The sequence below is a fragment of the Phalacrocorax carbo genome, chromosome 1 (genome assembly GCF_963921805.1).
Source record: "Phalacrocorax carbo chromosome 1, bPhaCar2.1, whole genome shotgun sequence".
Classification (NCBI taxonomy): domain Eukaryota; kingdom Metazoa; phylum Chordata; class Aves; order Suliformes; family Phalacrocoracidae; genus Phalacrocorax; species Phalacrocorax carbo.
Window position 1 is genome coordinate 58,184,361 of NC_087513.1, and position 13,441 is coordinate 58,197,801.

The following is a 13,441-nucleotide window of genomic DNA, read 5'->3' on the forward strand; positions in this document are numbered from 1 at the left end:
AAATTGCTCTTTGCGTTTCCCTTCAGAACATGAATGACTGTGGAAAGAAGGCAATCTTATGTACTCAAAGTCTCGGCCAGTGCTTCAGACTTTTACTGATTTGAAGTCAGGTCTTCAGTTAACCTGCACAGAGAATGTCTCTCCTCAATGTTACTGGCTGTGTCTTCACTGTAGAGCCGGTACACCCAGAAGCACCACCCCACTCTCCTAGTCCCTTAGGTGCACATACTAACTCCATATTCACGCAACACCTGGAGATTCACCATTTCCTCATACATCTTGTGGGGTTTTTTTGTAAGGATATCTACCTATATATGAAGGCAGGGAGTGAGCCTTTGTGAGCTACATATTCCAGCAGATCCTACAGCCTGAAAAATCTGGAGAATTGGACTCCAGGTCATCACACAGTGTGGACACTGTATCTTCAGGAAAAACAATACAGAGGAAAGCAGATACCTAGGACTACAACAGTACCTTCTCTCTTAGGGGATAAGTATCTGCAGTCCTCAGTGCAATCTCTACCTTAAAATTAAGTTTTACCTTCATGTAGACATTTAGGATAGGAATCCTGTTTTCAGCAATTTCCTTTTTGGCCCCAACATAAACTTTTCCTGAAAAATATAAAACCTCTGACAGTTATTGAAGAAAAAAAAAATTGAGGCTGTCAGAGAAATGAAGCAATCAGGAGAAAGTAGGGTCTCCAAGAAGATACATACTGTCTAAAGGATCTTAGGTTTCTAAATGCACTTTACCACAAGTGGAGGGACTGCCAATGGAACTTGGCTTCCCCAGCATCCACAGCTGGGAACTAGTTCCTTGTTACAACTGCTTCCCTACAATGCACTCCTCTTTAGGACAGCCTGGGGCTGAGAAAGCTACTCACGAACAGATTTGGTACTGACAGCTTACCTGGCAATATGGGGAGCGTACAGCTAAAAGGGCTATTTTTGCTCTCTGCCCCATATCTCTCCTCTAGTTTGGTGTGCAGCGCATAGAACTGTCGATAGCGTCGAAAAATCAGGTATCTGCCACCACCTTTAACCTTCACTTCAATGACAAACATCTGAAACAGAGGAGGGGGATTCAGACTGATGTTCTTTCTTACAAATACTTATCAAATGAAAGCAAGGCATACAATAGGAACATAAGATCAGTGCACTGGTAGTGGGAGTATTGTCTTAGGTGCAGAGTGGAAAGCAAGCCTTCAGTTCAGTATCTGCAGACTCAAGTACTAGAAAATAACAAGTTAGCATCAGCCACTGTGGTGTATGTCTGGGTCCCGCTTTCTCATGCATCATGTCCCTGTGGCTGCTTTCTATTACATAATCTTAAAAGAAAACCTGAAATGACTAGATGCTACTTTATGCTTACACACCTTCCCTCAGTGACAAACAAAACATGCTAGGTATGTGAATACAAATATTTTACAGTAGAAAGCTTTGGGCATCTAAACCTATAGACAGACATCTAAATTAATTGCTTTTCAGAACTGAAGGCATTCATCATACTTATTTCAGACTTTAAAGTACCCAATTTCAGAAATTATGGTCTGACCAAAGGTATGGCCAAGAAAAAAAGAAAAAACTTAGTGACCTTACTTCTCATGCCCTCCTCCAACCACTGTGTTATTTCTTATCTCTTGTCAAAATTGCTTTGCTCTAAAAGAGCCCACAGTTTCCATGCACTGACCTCTGAGTCACGTTGCAGCCAGATCATTCAGAAAACATAAAGACAGAGCAACCGAACGTCACTATATTCCAGAGTAAAACCTGTATACTGCAGTGGGAAGGTTTTATGAGCAATGTCTCCAGCAAAAGCAGCATATACCCTGTAGGAGTCAGACTGAGCTGGTCCTATCCAAAATCTCTCTTCAGCAAATTTCATAGTGCTTTTCCCTACTACTCCCTTCCTGTGTGCTCTTTCATGACGTATTGAAAGGCTAGTTTCTGTGGAGATTGAAGCACTCTAACTTGCCAGTACACCGTGCAATAATGAAGACAAGACCCTGCCTTTCTACCCGTTTTGAATTCCTTTCCCACTACCTTCACCAAAGGTACAGCACTCTAGCAGGAAATAAATCTGAAATGACATAAGAATTTAGAAAACAAGCAATGTTAGAGGATAACTGTCACATTTCACCCAGACAATACATTTTTGGACTAAATCTGTGATAGACTAACCTCGATTCCAGAAAAAAAAAGAAGTTCTGTGCATGGAACTATTCATACCAAAAAACAACTACACCAGATTAACTGCAGTTTGCTTCCCACAACCGAACCAGTCACAGATGAGGGCAAGGATAAATCTCCCTTCTTACATAATAATTAGTAAAGCCTTTCTTCTCTTCAATATCTGCAATGTTAGCTGAAACAGGTACATCATCTGGAAGCTGGTCAAAATCACTGTGAAGCAAGAACAAAAGATTTAGGTTACCCATACTGGCATTAGCCTTCAGAGGTCTCTATGCCAGACAGAACAAAGATAGTTAGGCAACATCACATTAGCTAGCATCAAAATCAAGAAGTTAGACACTTGTGTCTAACTTGTGTTCTCTTCCTCTGGAGGTCTGATCTTGAGATGTCAAGCTTCTATAAGTTCAGCACAAGTCAGTGACCATTGTGAAAGATTCATCAAGCCTGAAAAACATCCCTGTCATTCCTAGGATTGCTAGAGTAGCAGGACTACAAGAGAAACACTTGAGCTGGTAAGCTTTTCCTGAGAAATATGGTCAACCGTGAATGCATTCTTAATCCTTCCTACAGCATCTGGTAGACTTACAATAATAACTGCAGAAGTTATCTCTTATTCTAAGAAGATCATTATATACCATAATTTACGCTGTTATTGTTACTGCATTACTCTAGAGAATAGGAAACAGTTCTGAGAAAAGAGCTTGTCATGCTAGGAACTGCAGAAACTGACAGTACAAAGCTAATTCCTAAAAACCTTATACTCTATGTGTAAGATGCATACAATGTTCCTTATACATATAAGAAACAATAGAAGGATAAGCATAAATAGAAAAAAAGGGAAGAAACAAAGACATAGTATTCTATATCATAACTAGTGGTGCCTGCACTAGCTGTCAAGTCATTGTCAGGTTTTTTTGTAAACATCACAGTAAAGCAGACTCTCAAAGAGGCTTTGAAAGAAGAACAAGTAGCCTAGCAAATATTTACAGGGAGACGTCCCAGTCACAGTATATAACCTGAAGAAAGCACGAAGATACTTGTTTGAAATGTCAAAAATGTGTGAAGGAACACCTTATAGTGGGCAGGGTTAGAATAAGCTTTGCAGATCCTAGAAAGTATTGGATTTGAAGGACAAGAGAAGGAAGGATCCCTGCAAGAACACCTAAAGTGCAGCCATATGACCACACTCTCATGGTTCTTGTCTATACTGTCCACACAGTAAAACAGCACGGACTGGCAGGTGCTTTTTCCTCTGGGACATTGTGCTTGGTACAACATCTTCAGCAAACAGAAGACAAATTCACCTTTGCCTCAATCTTACAACTCAATGTTGTTAGAGTGGTATTTACATTAACACCTAAGTAAAAAGGATCAAGAATGAGGAAAAAAAGGATAACAAATGAGGTAGAGAGAAAGAGAAACTTTGAAAAGGATCATCTAAGAAAAGCCAAGCTGACATAATGTTAAATATTCTGATAATAGAAAACCCATGGCAGTTGGCTCGGTTGATTCTAGTAGGAGAATATCCCAAGCAGGGGCTTCCACAATGCGCAGCCCATCTGGAAGGCTAAGGTAGTGATGCAAAGTCTTGCAACAGCTTGCTGTACAAGGAGAATGACACAAATCAGCACCACCCACAACACCATAAAAACTACCACTTACTGTGAAGAGGGATGTGGTTATGGAGATCAAGAGATATAATTAGTCATATCACAAACGCTTATATCACAAACCTCACTAAAAGGGAAACTGCAGCTATAAAGAGGACAACGACCCACTATTGTCCTAGGTGATGAATATTCCCCAGAAAAAGGAGAAAGTCCACTCCAGCTTAAGAAATGGTCTGCTCCACACTGAGCAGCCTAATAGTTTGGAAGCTACAATAACAAGAAGCCTTTTAGAACCATCAAAGAAGCCTGCACCAAAATTAAATTAGCAAATCGTAACGGTTACATGAAGGTTTGTGGGGAGGCGGGAGGAGGGAGAGACACATTACCTCTTTTCTCGCAGCTGTCGGGGAAGAGACATGGCTTTCAGCTTCTTAAACCCAGATGGCTAAGCTCTATTCCTCCGCTCCTTGGGCAATTCCTGGTTGAATAGGATGAACACAGTCAAAGCAATCCTCCCTGCGTGAATTAAGACTCCTCTGCAAGGCCTCAGAGATCCTTTTTTTAATGTTTCAGTGTCAGACGATTTCTTCTGTACCTCCCCCCCCATGAGATTGAGGAAGTACTAGAGAAAAAAACAGTCACGAAGAAAGACTGTTTTGTGATGTCTGTCATGTATCGAAACTGCCACAGTTGAGAAACCAAAAGCCCAACAAAAAGCAGAAACTGTGAGCCATAGTCCATTGTCCACCTCTTCACTGAAACATCTGCCTCTGTGGAAGGCCAGTACAAGTGGGGCCAACAAATTCTGTTTTGCCCCAGCCAAAATGTCCCCATATACACCTCTACACTAATGTTTGTAAACTAGGATGAATACTTCTGATACCTTCTTGAGGCTCTGTGATTGCCGAGAATCCTCCTTCCCATGGACCAAGGGCCAGGAGGTGGAGCTAAAGAATAAATTTTCAAGTGGGAGCGGAAAGTATGGTCAGGAAATTCAACCTTGTCAAACATATGGGTATCTGGGTATCAGGCATAGGAGATTAGGAAATGAGCTTTGAAGGTTGGATCGGTGCAAGACATGAGTCCTTGAAAGAGCAAAGATCTTTTCAGCTTCATGTGCTCAAAACAATCCACATTTGCCACCTACTAAGACAGGGTAATGGCTCACACAAATTGAATCCTGACTGCGCTGCCTTGTACACAAAGGGTAGTGATACAGCATTTGCATAACATCAGTTGACAATCTTTCAAGAAGAAAATAAAAGGAACAAAATTATGAGGAAGCAATAATTTCCTAACAGTGTGGATAAGTTGCAGCATAGCTTATCTGCCTTAGTCAAAATCTGTCATGTGTAGTATCTTTGCCTTCCCATTTCAGTCTTTGACTCTCTTCCATTTTCATGTTCAATATGTATTTGGTTCCTTCTCCTCCTTCTGCTGTCAAGCACAAAAATTCTCATCTGCATAGAGCAAAAGTCAACCAGCACCCTTCAAAATAAAACTCTGTTTACAACTGTAATCACCAGCCTTGTGAGTAAACTGCATTTCACTACATTCAAATGACGTAAATTCTTCAGCCATCTCTTTCCTGTGGCTAACTGAGGGCACCATTGTAGAAGGGGACATAGTGTCTCTTTACCAGAAGGGACCAGGGGAAGCTACAAAATTCTGAACTGTATTTTCTGAGTTATCTGCTACTCTGTGCTGCCCACACAGTCTTAGCAGAGTAGGTTTAAGTGGTGATGTTGGATATAAGCATTTCCCCAGACCTTCACACCCTGCTGTGTATTCCGTTTTCTTGATTAGGCCTGCTAAATGTGTAGTCCTCATGTAACCTAATGTCAGGATCATTATTCTCTTTCCTTTGCCTTGATTGAGAGAGACAATAATCAAGTTTTCTAATTGGAATCCTTTCGATTTCTCCTGACATTCAGAAGGAAATAGGAACAGATCACCTTGACCAGAACTTTTAACCACAAGATCAATATATATGAACTCATGAAAATTCAGAGGTGCCCTCCCAACACGTGCAAAAAGATCGTGGAAAGCACAAGAACTGCATAAACTTTAATACAAGTGAAAGAGAAAGGCTGGAGGCATGCTTTTGAGATAACTTTATAGTTGATGCATATCATAGTTCTGACAATAAAATCATAAAAAGGATATTCTAATAATTTCAAATCTCGTGGAAGATAATCTAGATACAATGCAGGAACACCTTTTAAGAGACAGAGGCTATGACACAATGCAAGAACACTTGCTCATTGTTTACCTGTAGACATGGCTTTTCAAGAACAAGTCGACAGACAACCTCACAGAAAAATGGCCTGTGCAACTGCTTTTCTGTAAGCTGAGTAGGACAAACTGAGAGCAGCTCCTCAATTCCACTACTCTCTACTAGAGATTATAGCCAGTAATAATACTAATCTGACAGAATAATGCTAAACCTGCTCAGAAAGTTTCTGATTCTGCAATATTTTCCTGTTCTGAACTAAACCAAAACCAAGACCTTCTTTTCTGATGAAAAGGCAGATTCCTACCTCAGAAGTGTGGATAGCTGATTGGTTAGAGGGCTCACCGAGGCCACGAGAGACTAAGATTTGAAACACTGCTTTGCAATGTTCTTCTGTGCCAAATCAGCACCTCAACTACTAGGTGTTTTCTCTCAATTTCTACTATTGTGCTACTATAGTAGAAATAGCAATTTCTACTATTTGGGCTGAAGAGATGGGCTGGGTCTAGCCAAACCCACATTCTCTCTCTGCTCAAATACTTACTTTATTACTGATGAATGAAATAAATGTCCATTACAAAACTGATACTATAATGACAGTACTCATGTCAAGAAATACACCTGCACTAGGAAAGTATCCAATTTCATCAGCTGACATGGTCAGCTTTCAGTTTTGAGAAAACACACACACACGCACCATGGGCAGCATGGTCATTATGGCACTATGCACTGCCCCTTACCCATGTGCAAGAGAAAGCAGGCATCCAGGTGCAAGAAACACTAACTAATTAATTAATTAAAGGAGACTACTGCGAAAATCCTCACGTGACTGAATCACGACCATATGCTGACACCTTTACGTACCTTCTCACAGTTCAGCACCTACTATATTATTTTGACCGTGTATGCCTGTGAGCTGTGAAATTGTGGCCTTCTGTCTAATGCACATGTTGTTAGAAAATACTTGCATAGGGACACATAACACCTTGGAAATCTGAGAGTATCTGCTATAACCAGACAGCCAGAGCAAGCATGGAATTTTAATGGAAAATTGGAATGCAGTCACAAATGACTAAAGATACATGAACCACTGATAAAAGGTATATTAAAGGAACACAGCAAAAATACTCAGCTGAATCCATTCTGATGACAGGACTATATACCATGTCTACTAGGGCAGCAGCTACTATATAATTTTGGTTGTACATGTCTGTCCACTCTAGAATAATGGCTTCTCTCTGATGCACCTGATGTTAGAGCAGTGCTGCACAGCTCTGTTCAATCAATCACCAGCCATAGAATAAATTTGTTAAGTGACAGAATAAAGTGAACAAGAATAATATTCGTAAAAGATGTCTGGTCTCATCACAGATTAATCTGTAAAGGAAGTAACATTTTAACAATCACTGCAAGGAAGCTGAACATAAAATAGGAACACATACAGCAGAGTTGGCTTGCAAGATACTTTCATTCAACCTATTGTTTTCAAAGGATATGTGGAATATTTGTTTCTGTAGCATAAACAACATTAGCAGTTGAGTGTCTTTTCTTCCATGATTGCTTGAGGCTGAGCTGCAACTGGTAACACTGATTTGGGGAAAGTGATTTGAAGCTATATTCCATTTTGCATTTGTACTACATACTTGTACAGATTTTGCTTTTATGGTTACCATCAGCTTTACAGGATGCTTTAATACACTTTAACACTATTTCTTTTCAAATACAGTAATATTTAAACTCCTTATCATTACTATAATAGCACATGAATAGTGAATTACAGCTCTGCAAATTTTTTGGACAAAAGTTACATAAGATAATCTACCCATGTCTCCCCTGTAATCTTCAGTGCTCTTTTGCAGGTAGTGCTACACAATCCTTAGAAGGCAGCTGGTCCAATGGTAAGTAACAAGACTCTCTTTCTTTGATATATGCTTTCAGGACAGCTGAAAACAAACCCATTAAAAAAAAAGTTATCGAAGTTGTCCTGCCTTTCTGAACTTCTCAAAAAAAAAAAAACAAAGAGGAGATAAGTTGAGCACTTTGGTTTTATATTCTTCATTAGATAATGGCTCGATCCATATTGGCTGAGTGCATGGATACTCTGCCTGTCACACATGGTGTTGGGAGGAAAAAAGGCACAGAAGTATAGATAAACAGAACCATGGAGATTTGCTTTGATTTAAATCTGGACACAGTTTCCATGACTGCTTGTTTAGGGTGAAAAGTAACTAGTAGGCATTTGCAGAAAAAGACTATGACTGTGCCCTGCTGATATAAGCCCAACTAAACAATCCATTGTGAGCTGAAGAAATTTAAAGGTCAGTATCTACCACTGTTCCTGACAGTGAACGTGGTGTCATTTTTAGAACAAATTACTACTCAACATGAATGGGCTTTACAGAACCAAATATTAAAGGAACAGCAGCCTTTTTTTAAATGACATTTTCCTTGAAACTTCAAACTATATCCCATAACTGCATTTTGGCTTTTGCACCTCAATTGCTTGAACAAAACAAGGAATAACTATCACAGGAGAAAATACACCCAAAAGTGAGTTTTTACTTTAGTCATTATCAGCTATCTTGGAACTATGCATTCGACAGTCATTCCGGGTCTTGTTAGTCCATGACGCCATAGCCAGATCTTGCCAGCTTTTCTTATGCAGAGCAATATCACAAACAGTATTATGATCATCCTCTCTGTGGAGGACAATTCTTCCTTTACAATAAACCTGTGTCCTTTAAAAAGCTTTTAAAAAGATGCAGGATTTCTTGCTGATATAGTAGGCCCAGTTAAGATTGGAAGAGTTAGAGGAAGTCTTACCAGAACAGTAGTAACTTCTCCTTGATGAGCAATGGGGGTTTTTGCTCTTGCAGGACTCAGATGGATATTGATGCCCAAGACTAGGCTAAGTGAGAAAAATGGAAACTCAGGAACAGCAACAGAAGGTTACTTCATCCAGATAGCATATCACTTCCAGAATAAAAGAGGCAAACAGGGAAGAAATAGGGCAGAGCTTGCCACTGCTACTGTGTATGACTGATGTGGGCTGGAGGTGGACCCATATGCTCCAGTGAACTACCAATGCCAAGATCTGGTAAATGGCTGTTGCCAACAAAGAAGCAGGATAGCTTCATCCAGGAACTCCTGAGAGAGCTACACCTACAACCATCCCTCCAGAAGCTTAAAACCTAGTTTTAAGTATATAGCAGCAGTGACCCTTTGTGGCAGGAGAGTCTCTGTGTTTTAGTCTCCTAATCATCTTGAGAGTCAAAAATCTGTCTGAATTTTTGCTACTCAAGACAAAGAAAATCCTGCTTCATCTGTTTCACAAGTTCAAAAGACCTGTTGAGATTACTCAAAAAAATTTTTCACTGAACTTTCCCAAATCTCAAAATAGGGTTGGCATTTGCTAAAATTTGTGTGGTGCTGCATTCAAACCATCCTACACTGTTCATAACAGTTTAATTTCCCCATCCTTTTGATTAAATCCTGTGACAAAATTTCTTTTATTTAAGTTAGATAAGTGCCTTTAGTTAAGTGGAAGTTCTCTAAACAGACAGTGAAGAGACACAGGCATCACTGGCCAGTAAATCAGACCTCAAGGGGGCCAACTCCCTTTCTGAAGGTTTTATCTGTCTCCTTGGAATAGACATGAATTATAAAGTAACTATATTCCCAATGTTGTCACCTCAGGTTCCTAAAGTTAAGGAAATAAATCTGTGCCTTACTGTGGACCTAGTTATTACTGGTATAAAGGTACCTTCCCATTTGGGACTGAGTTATATTTGGATATGCACTTTTACACTGGTATAATTGTCTTTACCCTAGGGGAGTTGTACTACTTAAGCTACACTGAAATAGTCAAAGAAGCACAATTTTCTGGTGCAGACATATCCAGCCTGCTCATTATGGTTTATGGCTCATTTTCTAACGGTTCATAAATCGGGACAATATTCCCTAATAAAACTTGGGGGCAAGGAGCAACAGATTAGGATAGGCAGGCAAGTGGTAAATATGGAGGCAATAAGTATCAAGATCCTGTAATGTTCAAAGTTCTGTTCTGTCAGTGTTCCTCACAGCGTACACTCACAGCCTGTCTCACCTGCTGCCTCACCTACTGCCCTTTTATTTCTTCAGCCTTTATTCCTTGACAGATAAACCTGTGGAATGAGCCCGCCAATTACCATACCAATAAGCAATCTGATCCCAAGCCAGCTGCCAGTCTGTCCATTTCAAGTGTGAAAGGCTGGAGTTTGTATCTATCTCCCAAGCCTCAATAGGCAGAAGGCTGCCTTGTTATGTGAAGCCAGGCCTAAATAAGAGACCTCTCAATTAACTGCATTCAGTCCAGCCACTGGCTTGCTATGTGATTCCTTATGCTTTGCCATCTGTAAAATGGGGCTGACAGTAACATTTTTCTCATAGGGGGAGAGTGAAAAGGAGTAATGCTTAATGGAGATATAATTCTTTAGGGAAGTCAGGTGAAAAGTGAGAAACTACAACCATTATCCTCAGCAACCCACCTGCACTCAAAATCACCTACAGTGCAAACTGAAAACGATATAAAAATGTAGGTCCTTAAACATGTGCCGTTAATGTTCCAATGCCAGGCCTTAGAACTGATTCCCAAACCCTTAGAAAAAAATGTAGTTGCTCAACTATCACATATGTTAAACAGCAGTAGCCAAGGGGCCTGCCCTACTATGGAAAAGAACAAGGGAACAAAATGAAGAACAGTTTTCTGCCCAGAGCGCTATCTAATCTGGGAATACATCATCCTGCTTGCAGATTGCTTCAATAATCTGGGCCAAACAAAGGTAATGGGGGACTCTGAAGTTGTGATTTCGATAAATTAGTATACGGTGATGGTATCAGCTTAGGAAATTCCCTGTCCTCACATACTCTTGCTTTTTCTTGCCCCACAGGGTGGCACATCTGAGGCTGTGATGCAAAATAAATCAGCTAACTAATCCAGATGTAGAAGCGTTTTTTTAAACCACAGATCAATCTCCCAGCCCAGCTCACAGCACAGACATCAATAGAGAGAATGAATGGGGAGGAATACATTAAACCAGTATTGCTGTCTGATAACTTCGTCTTATGAAAGCACTCTGAAAACACAGTGAATGTTTGTGTGTACATGTACATCCCCAAACAATTCAGGAAAGTGTACATTTATGTGTCTTGGCAATCCATCTCCACATACAGATGCTAATGCGGCCTCTGTCGTGCATTTGCTTCAGGGCATATGCATACACTGGTGTAGCAAGGATTTTACCACTTTTATGATGTAAGGAAGGAGCCAAAACACACCCTCACACCATGACCTTTGCTGTAGTAGTTTTTTCTGAATGAGATAGCTGCTACTGAGATAGTATCTAAAGAATCCAGTCCTTGAATAGCTGCGCCTCTCTCTGCTTTAGTGCCTTTGCCCTGTTTGCCAGCGCTTCCATATTTTATTTTTCCATATTTCACTACAAACAACTTGTATTAGCTATTGCACAATCTGAATGTAGTGCCATTACAGTGGGTCTCTCACCAGGAATCAGACCACAGGAAGGTGCAAAGGCGGGCAGAAAACTCTAAGTCAACAGCACTTCATGAGTGAAAAGCAATTTCCTTGTGAAAAGACAAAAAGTAAGAAATCTTCAGAATAAAGAAGAGCAAGTGAAGGGGGGGAAAGGGGGGAGGGGGAGAGAAGGAAAATCAAGCATCCCTGTTGCTAAGACATACAATAAAATCTATTTACTAGCCAAATAATCTTTGGTTCAAGCCAGGTGGTTATGACACACTCAGATATGTCTGATGCAAAACAGTAAAAGGTAGAGGGGGGTTGAGGGGTTGATGTCCCGTTCCAGTTCCTTCTGTTCCACCTCTCGCCTCTGAGTTCTGCTGAATGTGACATTTTTCACTGGCGCCTAATACACAGAACTCTGCTGCTAATTTTATGCACAGTTCTCATGCTGTGTAATTTGAGGCCAGAGACTCCTCCAACAGCCTGCCAGACAGAGTACACACCCTTCAACGCTGCTTCTGCTGCAGAGAAATGGGGGAAGGGAGAAGGAAATGAGCCAACAAGAAACAAGAAACAAGCTTCCAAACCTGTCCAAGATGTTTGCCTGATTTTTGGCACACAGATCTACCAGGGATCTATCTCCAGCTTTCCCTGTCCTGTTTGTCAACAGACCGGTTCATTGGATTTGCCAGCAATTGCAAGGACTCAGTGAACCTAAGGCACTTGCTTCTCCCATTTCTTCCCCTGTATTAGATTCTATCTGGCTGCGCTAATACGAAATCAGGCTGTTGGCCACAAGGCTCTTCTAATACTACCCTGAGACAGAATAAGAAGTGATTTCTGCAATATTATGATCAAGGATTTTAAAGAGAAACTGGTGTCTCTTTTTCCCCACCTTGGTTAACATCTCTGCATCTCACAGAGATAATCTGCACTGTAGTATATTCCACTAAAATGAGAATGGAAAACTAACCTTCAAAACCTGGCCCGATTGTACTCAAAAGAGGATTGAACTGGATGTATCCCTATTAACTGACCAGAAAAGCCTTTGTGCCAGGCACCCCTCTTTGCTTCCAGATAACTGGACCAATTTTTGCTGAAGCCTTTTAGTGGAATCATCACTTTCCACAGTAGAGAAAGTATTGAATTAGACCCATTTCCGATACTACTTACTTCTACGCTGGTGCTGATAACGCCAGAAGGACAACATCCCATACCACTGTCTTCTCCCAACCCCAACTTTTCTTTCTCTTGACTGTATCAACCAATAGACAGTGAGGGAACTACAGGTTAAAAAGAAAAAAAAATAACTTTGATAACAGAATTTTATCAATAACTTCTCCTACTGCAAATGCCTTATGCCAGAACAAAACAAACTGCACTGCCTAAAGACTTCTTTGATGGTACAGCATCCTCCTCACTAATGCCCCTTCTCTTATAATTATGTTGACCAGCAGAATTACATACAGACCTGGTCTTAAAAATAACGTATCTCAGACCTTGCTGTACAGCAAGTGCTAGTATGGCCCACAGACCTATCTGAGACTAAATAAAATCTTTCCTGAGAATTTGAGAAGAGCTGGGACTTTTACTGCTGCCCAGCTGCAGGAGAACATCGTGAGCTTTGACATCCAGAGAACTTTCTTCACAGTTCCTCTTATCATGAAATATGTGCCTATGTAGGGAGAACAAGGGAGGAAAGACTGGGAAGGGGAACATAGTCCTTTATTCCATATCTGGGGTGTGGGATAAACAAAAGATTAGGTATAAAAGTCAGATAAGTTCATACACTGATCTGGTACATGCTCAGCTGGATAAAAAGAAGAGAATGAGAGGAAAAATAGGGACAACACACAGTTGACAAAAAGAACATAAAAGGAAGAAAATA

At 40.5% G+C, this 13,441-nt stretch overlaps 1 protein-coding gene across 2 annotated transcripts in view; it reads right to left on the minus strand.

The window, feature by feature from the left end:
- The window catches only part of NCF4 (neutrophil cytosolic factor 4), a 57,625-nt gene that overhangs the window by 6,785 nt on the left and 37,399 nt on the right, over window positions 1-13,441 (minus strand). Inside the window, exons 4-7 of one of the 2 annotated variants that reach the window (XM_064455385.1) lie at window positions 4,189-4,280; window positions 2,318-2,402; window positions 910-1,063; window positions 541-611 (exon numbers count right to left, since the gene is read on the minus strand). In XM_064455385.1, coding sequence (XP_064311455.1) covers window positions 541-611; window positions 910-1,063; window positions 2,318-2,402; window positions 4,189-4,220 — 342 coding nt within the window. In that variant the 5' untranslated portion in view covers window positions 4,221-4,280. Of the gene's footprint in view, window positions 1-540; window positions 612-909; window positions 1,064-2,317; window positions 2,403-4,188; window positions 4,726-13,441 lie in introns of those variants that run through there. The other variant, XM_064455394.1, reaches the window with a different exon arrangement.